General features: G+C 55.8%; 2 protein-coding genes across 23 annotated transcripts in view; both read left to right on the top strand.

Moving 5' to 3' along the window:
• NFASC (neurofascin) overlaps window positions 1–16832 on the top strand; it is an 82957-nt gene extending 66125 nt beyond the window's left edge. For 11 of the 22 annotated variants that reach the window (XM_072028337.1, XM_072028335.1, XM_038168391.2 and 8 more), the window contains 5 exons: window positions 504–620; window positions 2030–2185; window positions 6720–6851; window positions 7407–7476; window positions 11950–16832. In XM_072028337.1, the coding sequence (XP_071884438.1) occupies window positions 504–620; window positions 2030–2185; window positions 6720–6851; window positions 7407–7476; window positions 11950–12181 (707 nt within the window). In that variant the 3' untranslated portion in view covers window positions 12182–16832. The remainder of the gene's footprint in view (window positions 1–503; window positions 621–2029; window positions 2186–6719; window positions 6852–7406; window positions 7477–11949) is intronic. The other 11 variants (XM_072028338.1, XM_027444827.3, XM_027444822.3 and 8 more) reach the window with 1 other exon arrangement.
• Window positions 16833–20136: 3304 nt separating this feature from the next.
• Window positions 20137–25157, top strand: part of CNTN2 (contactin 2) — a 29442-nt gene continuing 24421 nt past the window's right edge. The window contains exon 1 of the mRNA XM_005014621.6: window positions 20137–20299. The gene's annotated coding sequence lies outside the window, so the exon portion shown is untranslated. The remainder of the gene's footprint in view (window positions 20300–25157) is intronic.

Genomic DNA, 25157 nt, shown 5'->3' with positions numbered 1-25157 from the left:
CCTCGCCAGAAATAGAAGTTCATCCACTCTCCAAAGCAATGTCGACAATCCTCAACTTCAAAATCAGAAACGAGTGACTTCATTGCCCCACTGGCTGTCTCTAGACCCAGTAACATAAAAATATTCTCTCCCCGCTCTGGTAGTGAGTCCGTGCCCGCTCATGCGTGCATCTTGCGTTCGTTTAGGCAGGGGTTTAGCCAGGAGATTTCCCTGCAGACCGAGGTCTTCAGGGAAATGCCACGGAGGGCTTCAGATTTCCCAGCTAAACCGAAGGCAGTTGGACTTCAATGCCAACAAGCAACGAGCTATTGCTAGCCCACATCCCCCAAAAGTTTGACCTTAAGGCTCTTGTAAGAAACAAATGTGGCCTCAGATACGTCTGTAGGTGTCGAAGCATTAATTTTAGGAATGGTTTTGTAAGGTTTTGCTGGTACCCGACGCTAGGTGAGCTCTCATTTCTGTCTAATCCACAATACTAACTCCTCTTCTAACCTGTCCACCAGACACCAATGGATCGTCCATATGGGACATAAGAGCTTTGGCTAATAGTAACTGGGCAAACATCACCTGGAGCCACAATTACTCTGCAGGAACTGACTTTGTGGTTAAGTATATCACCAGTAAGCATCAGATCGCGTGGGGACTCTATAGGGTTGTGATGCCATTAGAGATCCTGCCAGCTCTCAAGGCTGCAATCTGTAACTCAGTCTTAATTACTGTGTGCTGAAAGATGCTCTGTGGCCACGTGGAGGGGAGAGGAGGTGGCAGGATGTGGTCGTAGCCATTTAGAAAGCACCAGAAGTATTCCTGGTGACTCACAAGAGATTCCCCCTCCTTGAGCTGATGGCTGTGAGATGCTCGTATGCACGAACCACGAATGTGTTTAGTTCATTGAGCTGGGCTCCATGCGGGCTTGGTGTAAAGAGCCTTTGAAAATATAAACGTGTGTATATGAATGGGGACAAAGCTTTCACAGCAAACAAATTACACAAATTGGAGGGGCTTTATATACCCTCGAAGGGCTTGCTGAGCCTGGAGCTGGCAGAATCCCCTCTGATCCCAAACCTCCTGGCGTATCGGATATCGGTGTCTCTTGCAATTGTAAGGCTGTGCGTAGTCTGGAAACTCCAAGTCAGTGCCTCTGCTTAGTACTTGTTTGGAAAAGGCATTTACATGTTATTGGTTATATTTTATTTTTTAATAGATAGGCAGCGATGAACGCTGCTTATCTCTGACTTTATTTCCCAGCCATTTCAGTCTTATCGTCTGGTATGCTGGTTTTAAATTGGCATTTAAAATAAGCCAACTACACCTCGCCATCAACAGTGAGCCACTTTTGGCCGTTTACCATGCTAAGAGATGACCTTGCTGATGACTTAAAACAGCTCTGACGGCACAGCCAGTGCCCGGTCTCTTTGCAGACAGAGCAGGATGTGCTGGGGAATTTTTCCATTTTCCATTTTCCCCCTTCTGAACTATTTTCCACAACTCAGGCTCCAAAGCCTGCAGGCCAAGTCCCGAGCTCCCAAGGCTCCCTTCCAGCCCTGTGGGATGTTGGCGATGCCCCTGAGCCACATCCCAGTTGGGGTGAGCGGGCTCGTGTGCTCGCTGCAGCGTCCAGCTGCCCACCAACCTCAACCCACTGGCAAAACCCTCTGATCAGCTGAGAGGCACCAGGCAAATTCCAGCCCGTTTGCTGTAAAACCCCAAGTATCCAGACCCGAGGCTGGGCAGATAAAGGATCTGTCAGGACTTGAAGGCAGGGAGCGATCTCCTCAAGAGCTCCTGGTGTATTTTTCAGTACGGCGAGCAGGGATGCAGCCAAGCCCCCACCTGATTCCTGCACTGCTGTTTTTATCCTATTCCCAGTGAGTACTAATCACGGCGCCGTTAATAGCTCCTTGACCAGCCAGCCGTGTTATTTCTGCTCGGTGCCTGGGGCTAGCACAACGCATCACCTGCGGTGCCAACGAGGTAATCTCGCCGAGCCTCCCGCGGCTGGGTTTGATGTGCGGTTTCTGTTTCTCAGGTAACAAGACAGAGAAATCCATCCCCGTTAAAGCTCAGACCCCCTCCTCTGTGCAGCTGGCGAATCTGACGCCGGGGATGGTGTACAAGCTGTGGGTATTCCCCATATGGTCTAGCCCCAGCGAGCACTCGTACATAACCTTTACCACCAGCTCAGGTGAGAGGGGCTCCAGCCCCGGGGCGCGTGTCCGCGGCATGTCACTGCGTGTCCACGGGGGCACCGGCGTGGTGGTGGGAGGGGATCGAGCACGGCGCAGCCCTCGCCCACCAGCCCGTCCCTGCCCTGGTTAAGCAGCTGCCTGAGCAGCCAAAAAATCCCCATCAGGGCGCAAGGAAGGGTTTGGAAGGAGGGCAGAGACCACGCTGGGGTCGGCACCTCGCTGCGCTCGAAGCCCCGTGGCCGCACGTGCGCATCGCATCTCCCGGTGCCTTGGCACACGGCTGGACCCTGGGGTAGTGCCACGCAGAGGCAAGGGGCAGCACCAGGGTGTTGTTTTTGCAGGCAGCCTCCTTTAGAGCCACGCACGGCGCATGCACAGGGCTTTTCAGCGAGATGCCAAGCAGGTCTGCTTCCCCCAGCACTTTGCATTTAATTGCGCAAGCAATTTGCCAGGCTTATCACCTCGGTGATTTTCAGAGCTCCCTAATTATGGGCTTCTTACACTGCCCACTGGATGCCACAGAAGTGCCCTTACCGCCTTGCACAGGCGCTGAATCAGGCTTTCTGCATTTCTGGAGCTCCACTGTTCACACTCGAGGTTCAGTAAATCACAAACAGAACTTCCTTCGTGCCACCGGCGGGTTTTGCCGGAGGAATCTGTGCGCGCTGCTGTCAGAGTGGGGTCTGAACGCTGAAAAGCCAAGGAGCAAGCGGCACCGCAGCAGCCCACGCTGACAAATGCAGTAGGTAGAGGCTGCAATTTGCAAAGGATTGGAGTTGTTTTGCTAAGCCCCAGCCGCGTGGTGATGGAAAGCTCCAGCGCTTCCCGGGCTCTTTGCTGAAAAGCAAAATGTTCGTCCTTGGTGTGGGGGGGGGGGCTGCAGTGGGAGCAGCAGCTCTCCCCACCCCACCCCACGTATTCGGAGCTGTGACTCCAGCAATAATTCTCTGATACACGGGGCTGACACAGGGACAGGTGGCAGCTGCGAGTCCTCCTCCCTGCCTCCCGCTGCCCAGCATTGATAAAAAAAAAACAGCGCCCGCTGACCTTGGGCACGGCACGCAGCCTCTCCATGGAGATGTGTTGCATTTTGTGTCTGCTTCCAGCCCCTCACCTGACTCAGAAATCACCAGCAGCCCCCTCACCCACAGCGTGCAGCATCTTTCGGGATTGCTGCTCCCTGGTTCGGACCCGTCTCTTCTCTTTTTTTGCTTTCCCCCATGTTGGGAGCTGGGGCAGAGGAGGCAGCCCCCTGCGCCACAGGCGCCAAGGGGCAGGGAATCATTAGGAAAGAAAAAAAAAGAAGCAATATCCTCGGCTGATTGATGCTGGCCATCTCGGCGTGTCTATTTTCTGTAATTTAGGGGTTCCTACTGCTACTATTGAAACTAGAGCCTTGGCTGCCTTTGTCCCCGTGATGGAGGCTGAGCGGTGACCTGAGCCCCGGCACCGTGGGAGCCGCAGAGCTCTCGCCGTCCTTGCAGGCACAAACGCTGCAGATCCATTTCTTCGCTGGCTGGATTCTGCTGACACGAGCGCTCGGCCCCCGCTGACAATCATATGCTGTCAGGAATGCTGTCGATAAAAAAGCCCTGTTCATTCCGCTTTTTGTTTTTAATGTTTTGCAAATAGCTCTTCTAATGGTTTCTTCAGCGTGAACGCAGATAAATACGCAGTCCGTGTGCACCACCACTTCTCTTCTGCTTAACTTGACAGCTCCGTCTCCCAACAGGGCTCTTCCCAACAGTAAATGACACTTCAGAAGTACAAATATAGCTTATAGAGCTTAATGTAAAGATATATTCTTAAAAAAAAAAAAAGGTAAAACACTGGAAGGGGGAGCCGTGAGGGACTGGAGCTAGTGAGACTTCACACACCAACAGTAAATACCCGATGTCGCTGACCTGCTGCTGTTATTCGGGCAGCTTTGCAATTGGCATAGAAACTGTGGCTGTTAGGTAACCCTTTTTTCTGCCACGAGATTGTAATTACTTTTTAAAAAGTCACCGCAGCTGCATTCCAAATCCATAGCTGTTCGATTGCGCAGCTGCTTTCCACTGCTTACCTTCGGCGCTGGCCTTACATTAGAGCAAATCCGAACGGCCCCTCTGACAGCCAGGTCCTTAATCCTCCCGTGCTGAATGCTGCAATGACAGTCACTCGTTTACTCTAAATGCACGATTGCTGTGCCTATAATTTTGTCGGCATGTGTTGCTTTTTTGGGAAGGATGGCAATTACACCTCTACCCTACCGGTGCCCCAATCCTGCACACAACTCAGCCCCAACCCCATGGCACAAAGCGCACCTCTCAGGCTGCTTTGGTGCTTCAGACCCTGCAGACCCCCTTAATTGTCCCTTAGCACTGCTTTATGCAGAAATCCCACCCCACCAGGCCTGCTAACCCGACCTCCTCCCGTTTCCAAGCTCTCCATTAGAGCTTGGTTCCCCCTTCCTCCCTGGGCACTCAGCTAATTGAATCCAGATCCCGGCTCCTTTCTGTTCTAATCTCATTCTCTCCCTTATAAAAGCGCATCTTCCTGCACCACGCAGCTCAGGTTGGTTTAAAGGCAAATATTGAGCGGGGCAGCGTTCAAGGGAAAAGCAGCACAGGAGAGCCGGGGTACCCCCAGGCAGCCCACCCCCACCAAAAAAGCAACACCAGCTCAGAGCGGTCTGCATCCGACACCATTTCTTTAGCAAACGGCCCTTCCTTGTCCTTCTCCTTTACCTGGGGATGTCCCCGGGCTGTGTTTTGCCTTCAAGTCCCTCCTGACAGCAGGGCTTAGGTTTCACCTTCAGGAAAGCCCCTGGTACCTGGGGGCAGTCTGAAGGACCAAGTGCAGCCCCGAGTGCTGTTCTTTGGGAAGTTTCCCGATTCAACCCCCTTTTAATGTCATGGTCTCTGTGCCAAGAGCCTTCCATTCCCAGCACATCACCGGGGGGCTGCCTTTCCTGCTCCCTGTGTGAGCAGCTCCTTATCCTCTGGGGCTATTTTGAGCCAACCCAGACGGTGCTGGGCACCCTCCGGGGGTGACTCTGGGGTTTTTGGCACTCTGGGGTTGGCGATGGGAACCAGCTGCAAACCCTCAGCTCTGGTTGTAGCTCTCCCAAGCACTGCCCTGCCTCTCCAGCCTCTTCTCGAGCTGTATCTGTGTCAGATAAGCCAAACACGGGCACAACCTTGTCTGCCAGGGCCACCCCTCTGCTATCCATAGGAGGTGGTGGGTTTAAAATCGGATTATTTCAAGACAGGTACATGAGATGGCTGCTTGTGCTGCCTCAGCTCTGCCTGGGCGGTCTTGTTGGCTGGGCTTGACTTAATTAATTAAACAAGGCAAAGCATCCAAGACAGCAGCACAGCCCTTCTCAGCACTCTGCAGCACCAAAGCAGCCAATTCGGGTAGCAGCAGAAAGCTCATTTCAAGTAGTTTTTTGTCCCATGGACACCCATGAAGGATGCTCGCTGCACTGTCCTTCCCGTTCTGGACAAACCCCACTAAGTCCCAGCTCGATCCCATCCAGCTCTGACATCCCCTGCTCGTGCCAGGACAACCTCTCTCCGTTTGCTGCGCGGTCTGGTTAAATTTAGCCCCCCGCTGCGCTGAAGGTTATTTTCTCCTCTGCTCTGTCTTGCTGAATACGAAGCGCATGTCAATGAGAGCCAGAAAATGGCAGCTCGGTGCTATTTATAGGACACAGATTTGTCTGGCTGACCGTGCACGGGAGCTGCACGCAACAAGGCAGAGCACGTTCGGGGACAGGACACCTCTCCTTGCTTGGCGTCAGCCCCGCGGACACTCGGCAGCCTGGCAGGGCGATGGAGCGCTGCTCTAAAGACTTTCACGCGCTACCAGACCGCGGCGCAGCAAGCTGGGACGTCCCTCGAGGACCTGAGGCCAGGGCTCTGTGCCCACCTCGTGTCCCAGCTCGTGTCTGGCCACGTCCCGCTGGCCTCCACGTCTCCTCGCCCAGCCTCCCGTGGCTGCTGGGACCCCGTGCCCACGGCAGGACGCGGTGCCCGTGCCCTCTGCGGCTCTCCTCGCTGTGGCAACGCCGGCTTCTCCAGCTCCAGGCTGCTGCTGAGCTCCTCAGGGCTGCTCAGCATCACTCCACACCAGGATTCGCATCCTGAGCTACGGTCCGGGCGCTTTTCTTTCCGCCCTTTTTGCAGAAGCTGCCCCCGAGGCGGCTTTCAGGCACAGGGACGCAAGATCAAATCTGTTACCCAGCTTCTTTTGCCATTATTTTCCATGCCCTTTTCTCACTGGTCTGTGCTAGGTTTTACTTTATGCCGTGCCCCTTTGCTGTTTGCAGCTCCTGCTAAACAGTTGAGTTGGCCTACCATTAAAAAAAGCCCCAGATCCCCGTGCTACGGTCTCGAATAACCCAGTCAGCACACACACAAACGCAGTGCTAAAGCCAGGTCCTTTCCAAACCCGTGGACTGAATCCTTCTACTCATTGATTTCTCTCCCTTGTCCGGATCTTCCCTTATAGCTTTTTTTTTTTTCCCTTCAATTTTCCTCCCAGCCTACACCAAGAACCACGTGGACATCGCGACCCAGGGCTGGTTCATCGGGCTGATGTGTGCCATCGCTCTCCTGGTCCTCATTCTGCTGATCGTTTGCTTCATTAAGCGGAGCAGAGGAGGGAAGTACCCAGGTAAGGGCGCCGCGCAGCAGCTTTTGTGCCCGTGGATTCAATATCCGCAGGTTTCCAGGGGCTAATGCAATTGTGCTGGGCTCAGATACACACCCGTGATTACAAGCACTTTCCTCCCTCCGTAGTGGGAACATTATTATTAGTAGGAAGCATTTTAGTTAATTAAAGGTCAGCGAGGGCTCTGGGCTGCGCAGGAGGCAGGTCGCGGAGCTGGACGCCCCTGCTCTGCGTGACCTGACCCCGATCCTGCAAATCTGCTCGTCCCCATCTGGAAAGAGACCTTCTCAGACAAAAGCCTTGTTCCATTTTCCCAAAGTGCAGCCAAGACCTAAGAAAAGCCACCAACCTACACACCCTCTCCGGCCACCTTCAGTGCCCGTGCCCTGGTGCCACCACCGCGGCAGTGGCTTTTGGGGACAAGCCCACAAGGCTGCGGGGTTTTAGCGGGTCCCTGAGCCCTGTGGGCATTTCACAAAGCCTCTGCTGCTCCCCTGTGAAGCTTTCACCCTCCCTGCTGCTTCGTAACACCCGTGTCGGGGCTGTGCTTGCTTCCAGTGCGAGACAATAAAGACGAGCACCTGAACCCCGAAGACAAGAACGTGGAGGACGGCTCCTTCGACTACAGGTACGCTCCCGCGCGGCATGCGGACCCCCGCCACCACATCCCCCCATCTGCCCCGCTCCCCAGCCATCACAGACCTCACCACGCTACCCCTCCGCAGCCCCCCGGGGCCACGCAGCCTCCCCGGTTGTTTCTCCCCCCTTCCTCCTCCTGCCTCCTTCTCTCCGCAAGTCCTGTGCCAAAGGGGCTGGGTCCTGCCCGAAACCCCGGAGCTTTAAGCAAGCCGAGAGCCTGCTGTAAGGTTTCCTTCTGCCCCGTCCATCAGCCTGGCAGGATCGGCCCAGGCGGAGAGCTGGGATTTTGGGACCTGGGACGCGGCTTTTAGGAAGTGCAGATCAACCCTCATGGCGCACACGGGAAAAAAAAAAACAAACAAACCACAAAAGTCAGCTCCCGAAGCAGCCTGAGGAGATCTCGGGGGCATCGCCCCACAGCTCAGCCACTCTCCTACTCGTAAGGCAGAAACCAGGGGAAAAACGCCCAAAGTTGTGTTCAGATCAGCTCTGAAAGCACGTGAGCTCGCTTACTTGGGGTCTGCCTGACTTCAAAGCGAGGCTTTTCCGTAAGGTCCCGGCGGAACCCCTCGGAAGCAGAGCTTGGAGATTAGCCCTGCTCCGCAGCACAACAGCGCAGGCAGTGGGAAGGAGTGGGGTGAAGCCTTCATCCTACAACTGCAGCTCCTGCTGGGCCGAGTCTCAGCCTCTTCTTGGCAGCCCCGCTGCGTGCAGGCAGTGGAAGGGCACCAACAGGGAACGTGGGCACGGTTCCCACAGGAGTGACCAAGGTGCAGGAGGCTGAAGGGTTTGGCTTTGGGTTTTTGGGGTGATTACCCACAGGTGTGGGTTTTTTGCCACGTTACTGGCAGTGGACATAACATTTGGAGAAGGAATATCACAGAATATCACACCAGGAATGTGCCATGGGAGGCATGGACTTGCCAAAGCAGGGCAGGATCCCCCCATCAGAGGGGGAAGGGGGCTCAGCTTTTGGGGCAGATCCTCCAAGATGCTCCAGCGTTTTTGATCCCCATCCCAGAGACAAGACGGGGGGGAAAAGCAGCCAAAGGAAAACCACCACCAAGTCCGTGAGCTCTGCCCCCCGTCAGGACCACCAGGTTTCCTGGGAGAACGCCGCGAGGCTCCCAGCCAGGAGGCAGAAAGGAAGGTGAACTTGGAGGATTGATAGGAAACGCTGTTGGCTGATTAAGATTCCAAATGATTGCAGCGCGAGGCTCGAGGAGGGTGGCAATTAGTATTTCAAGCAAGGACAGGATCTGAGCTGACGTGAGCTCTGCCTTGGTTCCCCTCCCCACCTCCACATGGCATGTCTGAGACGCTCTCATCATATCTCACGTCCTTAATGCCCCGTGCATGCGACTTGCAAATCTCTGCAGCCTATAATTAAGAGATACTGTCACATCTTTCTGTTCCACTAACAGAATAATGGTTTTCCTGGGCAGAGGCTAAGCTGAGAAGCTTATTTTCAAAGCAGGAGACCATTATCCTTGGACAATGCTCTGTGCCCGTGACTGTGCCTCATTATACCAAATGCTCAAAGGCTGCACGTGGGGGAGCCGGCTGGAAACCCGGGCTGCCGGGAAGGGAAAGTTTTGTGGGTTTTTTTACCTTCTGGGCTCCAGTTCGGCTCTGGCTCAGGACAGGGACCTGTGGCACAGTCCCACGCCCCGCAGGCAGCTCAGCACCCGGCGCAGCAGCGACCAGGCCTGGTGGACACGGCGCTGTCCCCAGCCCCATAAGGGGCACCAACGTCACCGCGCTGCGGGAACCCAGCAGAGGGATGGAGGGGACACCAGGAGGTCCCTTTGGTGCAGCCAAAGGTCCTTTTGGCGACCCAAAGAGCTCGTGGGCCACCTCTGCCATGCGCTGCTGCTCCGGATCGGCTCACCCAGCTCGGACCCGTCCCCCGGCTCCATTTGGTATAACGAGGCAGTCGGCTCCATGAGGAATGCAGTGACTTTTCGTTTGGGTTTGTAGCACTGCCCCTGTGAATGCATACCTCATCATATCTCTCTCTGATCAGGCTCTTTCTGCTTCTCTCTGTTTTATTCCCATTCTTTCTTCTCCTTTTCACCTGGTCTATCCACATGGACCATGAAGGTCTCTTGAAAGGTAGGACCACGTGCTGCCAGAAATCCGGCACATTTAGCTTTTTTTTTTTTTTTTCTTTTGTTTTTTTTTTTTCCTTACTCCTTTTTGCAATTTGTTTCTTTCACAGCTGAAACTCTCCCTTCCCCTCCCTACCCCCATATACCCGCTTCCACCTAACACATTAAACAAGCCCTTCCCCCCCTCCCACCTCCTGCTGGGCTCGGGGGTACCCCCGTGCCCCACCAGCTGCATTTTGCTCCGAGATGCTCCAGGGCACCCCCGAGCACCAGCCAGGCCCCCCCTCGGGCCGGTCCCTCCACGTGCAGTGGGACCTGGGGATGGTGGCAAGGGACACGAGTGAAAATGCTGGCTCCTAACCGCCCAGCACGCTCTGCCTCAGCCCTAAAAATCCTCCCCCTGGCTCCAGCCTCCCATCCCAATGATTTATGGCACTCAGGATGACGTTTCCCAAATGGTCACGAGCTGGGTGCTCTGGTCCTCTAATGCGCCCATCAGCAAACCCCACAGAAATCCATGTTAACAGGGTTATGTCGCATCACTGTGCTGATGAGGATCTGCTTCGCCCTCCTAATGCACTAACAGGATGAGCGGTGCTGGAGAGAGGTAAAACCAGGGGCAGGTACGGGAAATGCAGTGCCGGGCTGTCTGGCACTGCAGAGCCCCCATTAGGGAAAAAAAAACCTGGTTCTAGCTCCAGTTTCGACTGAACCCACCCCAAATCTTGGGAAAGGATGGTTTAAATGAAGGGGTCTGGGTTTTGCCACTCTCTGCTTGACATTAATTGGACTTTCTAACCACCAGTCCTGCTTGCAGACTGAATTCTCCCCCCTCCCGCCCTCCAGAAGGAGCCGCTTACAAAGCTAACGAGTTATTATTTATTGCGATGCCAAGTTAACACGAGGTCTCCGATACTGGGTTTGTATCACGGCTTCATTTCCAAAGTGCTGATGTAAGGAAACGCGGTACGAAGCTGCAGGCTGTGCTGTGGGACACCGAATTCCTCTCCCACTGTAGAGCTGCTGCCAGTAAGGGAATGGCAAGGGAGAGATGTTAACGCCTTCCCCGGGCTGCTCCCGTGGCTGAAGAGCTTTTTGCTCCTCGGCCCCGGCTGCGTGTTAGCCGTGCCTCCATCAGACAGACCTTGGTGTGGTGAGTCCCAAGGGGTGAGATCCAAGGGGCGAGTCCTGAGATGCTCTTTTAATGAAAAATAGCCCCGAACTCAAGAGGCTACAGGAGACTTGTTTTTTTTTTTTCTCAAAAAGCAAACAAACAGGAGGCTGAATTACTTTTGTGATTGATGACTCTGCTAATACGGCGCTGAAATAATAGAATTTTTTGACCACTTTTGAGAAAAGCAAAGAGCAGGGTAGAGTGCCACACCGGGAGGCGAGCCTGCCGAGACCAGGACTAAAACAAAATGAAATACACAAAGAGACAGGAACGGTGGGGAGGAAAAAGCATTTAAGATACCTAAGTGATCTCTTTAGGTGTACTACACAATTTGCATGCTGAACAAGCTCAGACATGAACTAATGACTAATTGATATGAAAATTAATTTTTATACAAAGCAACCCACTCATCCCTGATGCAATCTTTATTTATGAGGTACCAGTCCTTGCCCTCTGGAGAGAAAACAGCTTTTCCCCAATTTTTTGCTAAAAGGTTTCTTTAAAAGGTTGCTTTTTCCTGCGGGTCAGACTATTTATTTTTCAGTGACCTGGCTTAATCTTTCTAAGTGAAAAAGAGAACAGGGTAAAGAATTGAGCAAACAAGCTCAGATGCTCTGAAGTAAGCCTGGAAAGGTAAATTCCCACGAGTTTTGGACGCTGCACAGAACTTGGCATCCCGTGCGTGCCCCCTCGCAGTGCTTTGAGAGTTCTCCCCGTTGCATGGAGCTACCTAAACTGCAGAGCGGGGTTGTGCAGGGAAGGCTGGGAGCGAAGCTCACTAAACTGAGGTTACCCCAAGGTCGGCTAAAATGCTAGGAGAAAGAAAGAAAATCAGCGATGACAAGGGAAGGGTATTTACAACACGCACCCAGTTGGGCTGAGCTGAGCAACCGATGTCATCTGGGCATAAAAAATTGATTTTTAAAAGGAAAAAAGGCGTGGAGGGTGGGCTCGCACAGCACCAAAAGGCAGCTGTGGGGTTTGGTCAGCGAGGTGGCTGTGTCCTGTCCCCACCACCCGGGGTGTTTGGAGGCGCCCACCTTCCTCCTTCCCCCCGCTCAGCACAGCCGCGCGCTGGGTGTAGGTGTGAATATCCAGCCCTTGGCTTGTGGCCACCTCCCTTGCGAGCCCCGTTCTCAATCCTCGCTGTGTCTGTCTGTCTGTCTTGTGCCACCAGCGACGAAGACAACAAGCCCCTGCCCAACAGCCAGACGTCCCTGGACGGCACGATAAAGCAGCAGGAGAGCGACGACAGCTTGGTGGACTACGGCGAGGGGGGCGAGGGGCAGTTCAACGAGGACGGCTCCTTCATCGGGCAGTACACGGTGAAGAAGGACAAGGAGGAGACGGAAGGCAACGAGAGCTCGGAAGCCACGTCCCCAGTCAATGCTATCTACTCGCTGGCATAGCGCAAGGACACTGGCACCACGAACAGCCCGAGGGGTTTGTAGTGGGCGGGGGGTTCACCAACAGCCGCCGCCGCCGCTACCTCCGACACAACCGTGTGAACAGCCGAGGACAGTAAAAAAAAAAAAAAAAAAAAAAAAAAAAAAGGAAAAAAAATAAGAAAAAAAATAGAAAACAAAAAATAATCCAAGCAAACAGGCAGACCAGGTGGCTGCCAACGCCATCTTATCCTTCGCAAACAAGCAAATGGCAAGGACTCCCGAGGCGCGGACGGGCTGGAGCTGGAATCGGAGCTGGAGGAGGCGCGGGGTGTGGGGTGCAGGAGCAGGGCGCAGCCGGCTCCCCCAGGTCCTTTTTGTTCTTTCAGGAGGGAGCAAAAATTCTGTTTTAATATTTATAGGAAGGTTCCAAATAACCGGGAAAAAAAAAGGAATTTGGGGGAGGGAAGAGGGCTGAGTAGAGCACCGAGAGTGTCATGAAGGCATGAAAGAAAAGGAGAGCGGTCGATATTTGGGCACCACCCCCACGGCACGGTACTGCGGTGATGTCCATCCTCACGCAGCACCTTGCCCAGAGCCTCTCCCGAGCCTCCCTCCTGAAAGACCGAGCAGCACCTCGACTGGGAACCCGCTGGGACCGCGCCGTACCTCGTGTGGGTGCTGAGCCTCCGTGTCCGTGTCCCCTGGGGGCCACCCACCACCTCTGGGTGGCTCGGGGGAGTCCCTGGAGGACGAGGAGCTGCGGATGAGCCGGGGGGGGTTGCTGGAGGATGGCCGGGTGCCGCTCGCCTGCCGAGCCCGGGTGAGGCTCGCTCGCCAGGGTAACAGCACCGCTTGGCTGGGGAACCACAGGCAAACCATTTCCTTTTAGTCTTTGCTTTGTGAGAAGCTGGGGGAAAAGCGCCCCCCAGACCATGCCTGCTTTCTTTTAAAGGCGACTCCATAAACCTTATGTAGCAAAGAGGGAGTGGAAGCAGGACCGGTATTAACAAAGGACGAGGGGACCAGAAATTGCTTATTTATGAAAAAAAAAAATAAAAATCAGGACAAATGACCACAAACACACACACACAGCCCCAACCACCCGGTCAGGCCGAGAAGCACCCGCGGGGACCGGGTGGCAGATCCCTGCCATCGCCCTGCGCTGCAGCTCCGGAGCCCGGTGGGGACACGGCCACGCGTCCCTCGGGGACAGCACCGAGCTCCTCGTCCCCCCCAGCAGCAGGGGATGCTCCAGGCCGTGTGTTCCCAGCCCAGCCCTCCTCCTCCCGTCTTACAGTGGCCTTTCCCCCCCCCCTCGATCAATCAGCCTGAGAGACGCTTCCATGCGCGCGGACCCCGCCTCCGCTCCGTTATTTTTACATATCAAGAAAACGCAATTTAGGTCCAACCCGTTAGCACGCCGCAACCCAAGCGTCTCGGGTAGGAGTGCTCCTTCACATGCCTTACACAGCTTCGAACTTCCCGGGAAGTTTTAACGAACTGATCCTAACCCCCCCACACACACACCGCTTCCGCGCCCCTAAGGCGGCGGGCGACCCGCCGGCCCCGTAGGAGTAGGACACTGGGAGCCGTCCCAGCGGAGACCGCATGGATCCTTGTAGAGGGTAGAGTTTTCTAACAGCCAGCACGTAGTGGCCAACGCCGTGTGTATCCTCCCACTTCCTGCACTTTCGAAACCAAAGGTACCTTCGCGGAGAGAGATCGGATTTCTTCGGACCATTTCACGGACGTCGAATGATGTTAGGATGGATTTTTCTTTCGTTTCTTTCCTACGGAGGAGGGTTTTGTTCAGCTTAATGGATTAAATGCAATAGGATTAAAGCAATTATTCTTTTAGCTTGCAAGCTGGTTTGCTACGAAGACGTATTGCTAACGAGAATAATTCTACTAATATGGATTGCTCACTTGTACTTTGCCACCTTCTTGAAGCTGCTAACGGCACAACGACCCTGCGCTTCGGGGAAGGGAGCCTGGGCCGGGGCAGCACCATGCAGAGAGAACGGGAGAGAGCTGGAAGGGAAGGGAGCAGCAGGCGAGGTGGGTGCACCACCTAAAAAGGGAGGCAGAGACCCTGTAGCCGGGGTGCTGCTGCCCTGGGGCTGCTCAGGAGCCATCCACCAGGGTTGATGCGATCCCATCCCCACCGCTGCTGCCGATGCGCTTTAAGGCGTGCGTCCCCCAGCCCACCCAGCAGTCGCCTTCAGTTTTTAAGCAAATGCATTCAGCTCGATGTAACGCGGCTCTCGGTCACGGGAATCGCCAACGTGACAGCCCACGGCTGTCCTGACAGCGGCGCTGAGTTTGCATAACGTGGAGAGAGCAACCTGCAGCCTTCGCCACCCAGCAGCGGGCTCCGGGCGCAGAAATTCTCCCTGCTTTGTCTCTCTGCTTAGCAGACCGGCTGCTCACGGGGACCAGGAATCTCTCGGCTACCACACAACATCTCCAACCCTCGAGGAAGCTGATCAGGCACCCCTGGAAGCAGGGTGGTCTGTGCCGTGTGTCTGTGTTATGTGCCATCTGTACTAAAGCCTCCGTTTGTGTCCTGCCCTTAACCACAGCTTTACTCAGCAAACCTCTCCGGGTCCTGTTGGAAGCAGAGCAGTGCCCACCATGCGGCTTTTCCATGCGTGCCCAGCACACCACGGCCTTGGCGGGCAGGAAAGGAGCTGGGCTCGACCTGACCAAGCCCCAGAAAGCTCTTACAGAAACACCAACGGGCTCTGAGCATTGCCTTGCTTGTGAGCACGCAGGCAAGGAAGGCGTTGCCTGCAGAGGGCCCGTGAATTACTTATGGGCTCGTATTGGCTGCATGTAAAATTACATAAAAATTGTAAGATATAATGATTTTTTAACTATATTTCATTGCAACTTCCCCTAAAGTTTCAGCAGAGATCAGCAGGGAGGTGCAGGAGGGCTCAGACTCCCCTGCAATGTCCATTGAGGGGTCCCTGTCCCTCGCCAGGACCCGCACAGCTGCTCCAGAGCAGGGCACGCTCTGACCTCTTCTGCAAAAGATGTGTCTTCATTAAGGAGCTGAATTAGGAGCAAACACTTAAAAATTTAAAAATATAGAGAGGTGAGCCGGACCCAAATCAAAGCGCTCTTAGAAGCTGGAGAAAAGTAATTTGGGTCCAACTCCAACCTAGCAAATTTGAGCCTGTTTCTAGAAGAGCCTGAGCCCAAACCTCAGCCGTGCCATGGATTTGGAGACCGGCTCTGCTGGGAGCATCCAGGCACGGCCCCCCCGAAATGCAGCACGTGGCTTCGTGACGTCCTTCGTGCGCATGGCCAGCTGGCACCGACCACAGGGGCACGAGCACGAGACAGCAGAGAGCAGTTGCTGCTTTGCTGTGGTCTTTAGGCTGCTCCTGTCCCCTCTGGAGTGACGTCGCAGTGAGACAGAGAAGCTGCGGGAACCACCACGATTCGGTACGAGCCCCCCAAAACCCTGCTCACGGAAACACCCAAAGCCCACCCCGTCTGCAAGCCAGGTCCCAGCACCCCCATACTCACAGCCCCTGTCCAGTGCTGCCTTCTTGCAGAGGAAAGCGCAAGCCCACGCAGAGCGGCCACTTCTGCCCCTGGAGATGGATCCGGCCACGGGGAGCTGCTTTAAGCCTCCGGGTGAGAGGCAGCCTCCTGCTATGGGGCCGGGGCGAGGGGACCACCAGGCAGCAGCACCACTCAGCTGCCCCATCCATCCCCTGCCTGCCTCATCCATCCCATCCTGTCCTATCCCATCCGTCCCATCCCCATCCCATCCATCCCATCCCCTCCATCCCGTCCTATCCCATCCTGTCCATCCCATCCCATCCCCTCCATCCCATCCCGTCCCGTCCCATCCCGTCCCATCCCTTTCCAGCAGCTGCCTCCCCTTGGTGCAGGTCCCCAGCGTAACGTCGCCGTGCCAGGCTTAATCGTGTACTAGCAGCAAACGGTTTCAGTTAAGCAATAAAAAATAAACCAACCTTGTAAACATCACAAATAATAATAAAAAAACCCCACCCACCTTCTATTTCTTGCACTACGACCTGTTTTATTGAGGGAAATAACTGCTTTTCTGGTCCTAACAGAGCACCCGCTGCGTCAGTAGCTCCCCCTGCCCAGCACCACCCGTCTCTCCGTGTCCTTCGCCAGTGGGCATCGGGCTCTGGTTGTCCAACGCAGTCTAACCCCGTGTCAGACACACCACAAACCTCTTCCTTTGCGGCTCAGAGTTCTCCATGTTTGTTTCTTCTGCTCACACCACAAAGAAAAATACTGGGCTGTTTTGTTTTTCTTTCGTTTGTAAATATCTCTCCATCCGTCCTCTCTGTAAAACCACCTGGTTGGTCTCAAGTATTCTATGTATTTATTTGCCTTTTTTTTTTTTTTAAAGCAAAAAAACACCCAAACACCTTTGTGTTAACCCACTCGTCCCAATGAGAAATGTGTATCTGAAGCTGTAAAATTAACACTTTACAGCCAGAAGATTTATGGACTCCAGAAAAAAAGTGTTTAATATAAGGACTTATAAACTGACTGCATGAGAGGTGAAAGAAGGCCAAAATACTCAGATATCATTTTTTTGAATCACTGTAAAAAGAAAAGACTGGATTTTTTTGTATAGAGAACACTAAACATATAATAAAACATTGTTCAAAACTCACGCTAAGCCTGCGCTTCGTGTCCAGCAGCTTCCAGCCCCAGGCAGCCGGTGGCACCGCGCTGTCCCCCCGGTGTCACCACCCAGCTTGGCCCCATCCATGCCCCCAGCCCTTCCCCAGAAGCCCAACCAGAGCCCTGAAATTGTGGTGGGACTCTGTAGGTTGCAAGTTGGACTCAATGACCTTGAAGGTCTTTTCCAGCCTAAATGTTTTTACGACTGTCTGAAAGGGGAGGTGGTGGCACAACGGGGCTGGTGGCCCCAGCCCGAAGCACCCCACGTCCTTCCCACGTCTCGGTGGCCCAGCTGGGGAAAATGAGACCGAGCAGTTTGAAAACCTCAGCGTACAGCTCTGCCTCCCTCCCAGTGCTGACCACAGCACGAACACCCTCAAGCAGTCCAGAGAAGCTGGAGCAGGGAGCCCCCACAGCCCAGCAAACATATGGGGGAGCATCAGGGTTTAACTCAAGCCCCCCCAGACCCGGCAGCTCCTGGCAGAGGAGCTCTGTCCCTCCCCAGGGCCATTCCTGCACTTCCCAGCCTTCCCCACCTGCCCCTGAGGCTCCGGAGTGCTCTTAGCAGCAGCTCCCTCGTGCAAAGCCTTGCCGAGAATGGGCTGAAGGAAGGGGGAAACGCAAGGCTATTTCACTAATGAAGATGTAATTGCTGCGGTCCTCGCTAATAGGATGAGAGTATTAATGCTTCCTGCTCCAGAGCTGCAGCACAGGCTTTATCCCCCCCTGCCCACCCCCTGAGGAAGAAAAGGACCCCTGCAGGTCCAGGAGAGCTCCCCAGCACTTACTGGGGCAGTGGAGGCTCCAGACGTCCTCAGTCCCCACCCTAAAACCCTTTGGGATGTGAAAGGACAAAGCAGGAGTCGCACTTAGCCTTGATGCAGAAATTCACACCAGCTGGATCCCAGAGATCCCTTAAAACCTTCGGGGATCCCCGAAATCCCATAAAACCTTTGTCCTATGTCCAAAGCAACAGGAACCGAGGGCTGAGCCTCCAAGTCCCGTGCAGGCGGAGAGCTCTGGGGCCTCACAGGAGGGTGTCGGGTGGTGGCACAGCCAAACGGGGCTTTAAAAACATCCCCAAGCGACACCAGGACTCAGCCCAACACGGCCTCCCTGGCAACCTGGATTAGCAGCTGCCAAAAAATAACCGACCTGATTTTGATTTCAGCTCCAGCCATCCTGCAGCACCCACACCCCGGTGTCTCCTGTCCCAGCAGAGGCACTGACCTTGCGGCCACCATCTCTGCTGTCCATGGGCACCCGCTGCTGCTCCACCAACTCACAACAAAACCCCTCTGAACCAGGGGGGCTCAGCCAGGAGGACCCTAAATAAAACCTAAATCCCCTCGTTTTCCCACCCTGCTCACTCCCTGATAGATGCTGCCCATTCCCATCTCTCACGTTGGAAAAAAAAAACAATTTTATTGCCCTGAAGTGAGTGACATGGGACCCATCCTCATCCTCACGATCGATGCAGGGAGAGACCCGCACGCATTAGTGCTCGGCCCTTTTTATGGCATTTAACAACACCCACCTCTCCCCTGACCTCTGCCTGCCCGCTGGGGCAGCAGGGCCTGGATCGATGCTGTCAGCCTGCCCCGATTGCCCTCGGAGGGGACAGCTCCAGCTCCACCCTTCCCCATCACTGTAGCTAAGAGGCATCCTCCATCAGCTCTGGAAATATTCCAGGGAGCCCTTACGGAGCTGTTTCCCCCCCCAGCTGCCATCGCTGTGGTCTCGGTGTCTGTCTGCATCAGGACAAACACACGAGGGGCAGTGATGCCCTGGTAAGAAGCAGAGAAACCCCTGGGGAGCTGCGAGAGCAGAGAGGCAAAAGAGGGGAGGAGAGGATCAGAGGAGAGCAGCAGGACCCCCCCCTCTCCTCCGCCCTCCATCCATGGGCAGGGGCACTTCACCTCCCTTGGGTTCCCTCCGCTCAGTGCCTCCACCAGTCCTGCTGGGCAGGCAGCAACGTGCAGGATCTCACCCCGTTCTTCTTTTCAGTCCACCAAAAGTGAGTGGAAAAACGATGTGTGCCATGCAGGGAGGGCTGGGAGCCCACTGGCACGTTCACGCACACACCTCCGCCAGGCGCTGGTGCCCAGCACGGAGCACCGGCCACCCCAGCAAGGGCTGCAGAAGGTTGCCGTGCCCAGTTTCTGCTGGTCTCACCCCAAAACAGCAGCTGAGAGCAGAGGAGGGAGCACAGGGCGAGGGAAGGACAGGGCGAACCATCGGGCGTCCTCCCCGCCGTGCGCCCCGGCGCGCTCCCTCCTGTGCCCGTCTGGCTGGAGGAGCCCGGACCGCTGGAGCTTTGCCAATCAATAGAGATACTAATGCCTTAATTACTCCTCCGTAATTGCAGCCCATTAACCTGTGGACAGCCCGGTGCCCATTGATCTCCTTCCGTCATTAGCAGGGCTGTGCCGGGGCCGGCAGGGAGGGAAGGCTCGGGGCGGCCGTGCCACCTCCCCACCGCTCTGCTCCCGCTTCGCCCCAATGCGATCGGAACCGGCTCCTTCTCCCCGACCTCAGCGCCCGCAGGGTGTCACAGAGGAGGGCCTGGAGTGTCCCTGCCACGTCTCATAGCGTCACCCCCCCCGTGCAGACCCCTCGTTTTGAAGCCGAGCTCTGCAAAGCCCCCGGCCCCCAGCGCACGGATCGGGTCCCACCTCTGACGGTGGCGCTTGGCTCAGCGGAGCTGCCCCAAATTTTTGCTAGAAAGCAACTTCCACGGCACGCACATAAAGCTGGCGGTGTTCACACACAGACACACGCATCAATTTTAACCGGGGGGGTGGGGGGGGGGACACACACGAGCCCGGCTATGTACGTACATAATTACACACATCCATGTAGCCCCGGGGGCGTGCGTATCTAGAGGAACACGCTCACGCTGCACAGGGGTGGGCGTCCCCGTTGAGACTCCCCCGGCTCAGAAAGGTCCCTTTTTTTTCTTCTCCCACCCCCCAAGACAGGGGGCTGCTCAGCCCTGGGGCCCCACACCTGCTCCGGCCCCAGGGACGGGGCGAGCCGGAGGCGATGGGCGCAGGCGAGGGGGTTTCTGCCGGAGCCAGGAGCAGCAGCAGCAGCCACGGCTGCTGAGCCTGGCCATGAATTATGCATGATGCTGCGAGTCGCTCTGCCTCTCTGACTGGTCCTTGGACTGTGGCAAGTGAGGTAAAGGCAGAAGGAAAAAAAAATAATAATAAAAAAAAAAAAAATCACCCTCTCCAGGGACCGGCGTGGTGGTTGGCAGCGAGCGAGGGAGCGCGCACGCAAGGAGGGAGGAGAGGGAGGAGCACATCCTAATGCAGAGATGCTGCAGTGGCTTTGGGCGCACACAGCCACGCTCGGGCAGGCAGCACCGAGCTCTGCCTCGCAGCACAGGCTCCGGAGGCAGCGGGGCCCCGCTCTGCCCTGGCTCATGCACAACCGGAGGAGCCGCACGAGGTAAGCGCGTCTCCATCCTTTCCTTTTTCCAGCCGCCCCTGGAGGAAGGAGGCCGCGGATTTCTGGGCTCCTTTTTTCCAGCCCGGCCAAAATTCTCCTCCGGCACCCGCGGTCGGGAGAAGCGGCCGCATCCTGCTGGGTCCCACGCGGGGCCGGGGAAGGCGAGAGCGCGGGGTGGGCTCGGGCGTTTCTCGCCATGCGATGGTTCCGCAGGAGCGACGCAGGCTCTGCCTGAGCTGGAGAGGAGCCGGGGGTGGAGTTGGGAGGAAACGGGGGGGGCTACGGCGGTGTCACTTGTAGCAGGGGCTGAGCCGAGCGAGATCGGCACGGAAATAGCTCTTCTGGAGCAGGTCGGGGATTATTAGTTATTAATTAGTGCAGTTGCGCCTTCCCTGGTGCGCTCTGGCCGGTGGCACTTCGGAGAGCCCGGCTCGCTCGGCTGCTGCGTCTGGGGGGGGTCGGAGGGGGGCTGCAAAGCTCCGGCTGCACAAAACTCCTCCAGAGCGGCACAGCCCGAGGAGCTGAGCTTCCTCCTCAGGCAGGGAGGATGAGGATGAGCGTGGTGTCCCAAATCATCCCCCCCCCACCGCCTCCCACGAGGGCTGCAGATCTCGGGTGGGGTGGGAGCTCTGCTCTGGGCACAGGGGGTGTCGCTGCGATCGAGGCTGGCTGGGGATTTGCAGCTGGAAGCGGGGGGGGCTCGGTGCAAAGTCATGGACAGAAGCTTGCCCATGGCTGGGAGCACCCGGCAGGGTTTGGTGTGGCTCCTTCCCCACTCGGGGCTGGCTGGATGCTTGGCTGGGGCAGCAGCAGTGTGCTGGGGGGGCTCCCGGTCCCTGTTTTAAACTTCCTGAGCTCCCCCTCCCTCTGCACCCCATCCACACCAATCCCCCCCTGCTCCCCCAAGGCTTGCAGCACTCCCACGAGCCTCAGTATTGTTGTTCTGGCTGGGCTGGGGAGCATTCCTGAGACTGTAATATCCCTAAAGAAACACTGGTTGCTTTGAGGGCTTCTATCCGAGGGCTGGGAACAACCCGAGCCCTCCCCAGCAGCAGGCTTTGGCCAAACCCACAGCTCCTGCTCCTCCCAGGCCACCTCCAGGCACATCCACGAGGAGCTCGCAGGGCACAAAGCTGAAGCACGAGATTTAGGAGCAGGTTTGCAGCCCCAGGGGAACCTCCCAAGGCTGTGTATTTGGCAGCAAACTGTGGAAAGGGGCAGGGGAAAATCAGAGCAGGGCACCACACACACCCCAGAGCTGGGGGACACCTTGCTGAGCACCCTGCTTGGGGCAGCGAGGGAAAGCAGACGTGTGACTGTGCCTGACAGCAGCACCTGCACAACCACAACCCCAAAAGCTGCCTGCTTTGCTAGCACAGCTCCCCAACTCTCTAGAAATAACCACACTTTCCAGGGAGAGGCGAGGAGGGTCCATGCCCGAGGGAAGATGCCAAGGTTGTGCTCAGCCCAGCCGCGTGCCCTCCCCGGAGCACGACTATGAGGGACGGAGACAAAGGAACCGCAGGGCTCCTCTGCCTCACCTGATCCATTACTGCCCAGCACAGCAACCACCACTTCGGTGGCTGGAAGTCATTCTGCAGAGAATTTCATAGCCTGTAGGATTATTGCCTCTGCAGGCTTGCCACAAGCAAATTGTGGAAAGCAGAACCCAGCCGTGGCAGTGAGGGGGCATCCCAAGCTTTATGGAAAGCGCTCTGAGAGTTTCCCTTGAAGGTGCTGGGCACGAAGCGAGCCCCTGCAGCCACCTGCCAAGGGGAGCAGCAGCTCAGGTAACACTGCCTGCCATCTCCCTACACAGCCGTGGGCATTTCTCTCCTTCCTGACCACATCAGGCTTCCCAGGGATGAGGAACTGAAGCTGAACCCCGTGTTGGTCAGGGGCACCCAGGGATGGCACCAAAGCCCAGATGCATGGGAGGAGGTAACAGGCTTCCTTAGAGTCCTTTAGGAGTCAAACAGCGCAGGTGGAAGGGAAGAAACATGACAAAACCTGCCCTAACGAGTGCTCTCAGGCTCCTTCTAGATCAGGAAACCAAATCTAACTCATTTTGGGGTTTCCAGACACTACATGGCTCTGGGTACCTGGTGAGCTGTAGACAGAGACCAGGTGTCTTGGCAGGCAAGGAAGCAAGGTCAAACCTCAAGCTATAAAAAGCTGTTTCCTTAAACCCAAAATGTGTTACCGTTCCCCTCCTCCTTCCCCTTTGACACACGCCCTTAGTCCCATTGCCACAACACAGCTGTAGGGTCCAGGACCTTACCAGAGGGACCTTCAGCATGACCCCGATGTAGATGCCCCAAGAGCTCAGTGAGCACAGGAGTTATTCCTGCTGAGCAGCCTACATCCTCAATTACCCCGTGTCATTTCTTGCACACCCAGCCGAGCTGTCAGTCCCACAGCAGAGCTGTAAAGCAGGGAGCCCCTGCTCGGGAAGGGAAGTGGGACATGTGTTCTGTGCGGGTTCTTGCTTGTTTTTATAAGGCAGAGAGCAGCTTGGCACTAGCTGGAGACGCTGAATGTTAAGCAACACTTTAACAGAGACAGATGAGAAGGTTGAACATAAGGATGCTGCTCTCAGAGGAGCAGGATGAGCGCGCCATCGTTATAGGGGAGATCCCAAGCTTCCCCCAGGAGCTCACAGGGAGAGGATCCCGGCACCATTTCACCACCTCCCCAGCATCCCCATCACCCCGGCACAAACACCGAGCAGTGCAGCAGGGCCAAGGAGCTCTGTGGGGCTGGGACGGGCGCACGGTGCCTTGTAGGGCCCTTGCTGTCCCTTGCTCCAGCCTCTCCTGGGGTCCAGCTCTCGCCAAGTGACTTACCAGGCAGCAAGGGGTTAGGCTCGGGTGCAGGTAGGCAGCTATTTATATCGGTGCCACATCAAAGAGCTGCTGCCGGTGACGCCACGGCAGCACTGACAGCACGAAGTGGGTGAGTTCGTGAGGCTGACGGGGCTGAGGATGTCCCGGGGCTGTGCGTGCTCAGTGGGTGGTGCTGTGCTCTGATATAGGAAAGGGAAACCTGAGATCTGAAGCTTTATTTTGGGGACGTTTTAGTTTGGGGTGACCGTGGCAGCAGGCGCAGGGCACAAACACATCCTGACCCCATTCCCATCCCCTCTGCCAGAGCAATCAGGCCTCTCTCAGCTTCTCCTCTGCTGTAACCCCAGCCCAACATTTGCATTTCCTACACAAAGATGCTGCAGGGTTGCACCCCGCTGTGCTTACGCCATGGTTTGCCATACCACGGATTTGCTCCTCCATAAGGAGCACACCAAATGCCTTGAACTTGAGCCACCACGCTCAGCACATTAACAAGGATTTCAGGCAGACATCATCTCTCCAACACCCACGTGCTAAACTGGAGTCACTTGTGGCCTTGTTTTCAAAGTCTTTCAGCATCCTTCCAGCTGCTATCGACTCAGGCTATCGATTGAAATACCAGTCTTCGGGGAGAGCTTAGGAGCCGCATGCTGGCGGCCTCGGTCAAACACCACGCTCGCGTCCAGCTCGAGGGGAAATCCAGCAAGATTTTTTCCTCCCCGCCCTCGGCTGCTGCCTGGGGCCGGTGCAGGGAGCTGTGCCGGCTGCTTGCACGGGGCTGCTTCGCTTCCCCACACACTGAGCTTGCCCCTGTGGCAGCTCAGGGTTGAGCCACCACAGCTCCAGCCCCCAGGATTTATCCCGGGGTGATTGCAGCAAAGCAGAGGCTCAGAGTTTGGGGCTGGATTTCCAAGCACCCCAAGGCTCTGGGGTGATTATAGCCAGAGATGTGATCTGGTCCAATTAAAAAAAAAAAAAAAAAAAAAAAAGAAAACTCACTGTGAAGCTCAGGTTTTGAGCTCCAGCTGCCCGACACACCAGAAGAGCAGGAAAAAGCATTTGTTTGGGGCCACGCACAGCGCTGGCTGCTGTATGGCAATTAGATTTCACCGTGCCAGTGACTCCGGTCCCAAAGCCATTACCCCTCAGCCGTGTGCCTGCACGCAGCCGCGCCTCCACATGCTCTCAATCAACGCCTCCTGACCAAAAGCAGATCCCCGCTTTGTCCTCTGCACAAAGAGAGGATGAGCTGTGCACGAGCACCAGGCTCTGCCTGCTGGACAGGGGCTGAACTAAAGAGAACTCCCACTGAGACCCTCTTACATTGGGGTGACGTGACCTGCGGTGCGCACAAAGGCACCGTCCAATTATTCAGGGAAAAAGACGTTAAACACAGAAAACAGTGCTTGAACACCGCTGGGATCCCATCAGGAAGTCCTGCTGTTCCCTGCCCCAGGCTGAGCAGCACTAGATGGGTTTATCCGATCCCCAGGTGAAAATAATCCTTCCCCCAGTGTTAGCAGGAGCTGCCCAGCAGCCCCACACCGGAGCAGCCCCCGCACCCCACAGCGGCACCTTCCCTTCTCAGACTTTTCTCCCAACTTTTTCAGGGTGTTTGGCACCCAGCTGAGCTTCTGCTCCGAGCTCCTCAAGAGCAGAAGCTGCTGATCAAACACTGATCCTGATCAATTTGTTATAATTAATGATAATCAGGCACAGCAGCGCAGCCCAAGGGCAGGCACAGGGGGAGAGCACCCACCCCGTGTCCCCCAGCTCCAGAGAGGAGCTGCCCAAAGCCTTTCCTCCCTGAGCAGAGGGCACAAAGCCTCCTCTGAGCCACAGCAACGAGGTTATTAAATGAAACCAGAGCCCTAGAACAGTTATTGATCCTTCCCCGTGGCACCTTACCCCAAAAAAAGTTTGTACAAACCCAGGTACCCCCACAGGTGCATGTACCCACAGCAGCCATCCGATTTACCGTGTAGGCTGCGCAGCTGGGGGTTATTTTAGGT

Source organism: Anas platyrhynchos, chromosome 27, assembly GCF_047663525.1.
Source record: "Anas platyrhynchos isolate ZD024472 breed Pekin duck chromosome 27, IASCAAS_PekinDuck_T2T, whole genome shotgun sequence".
NCBI lineage: Eukaryota > Metazoa > Chordata > Aves > Anseriformes > Anatidae > Anas > Anas platyrhynchos.
The sequence above is the reverse complement of the archived record's forward strand: the minus strand, read 5'-3'. Positions and strand labels throughout refer to the sequence as shown.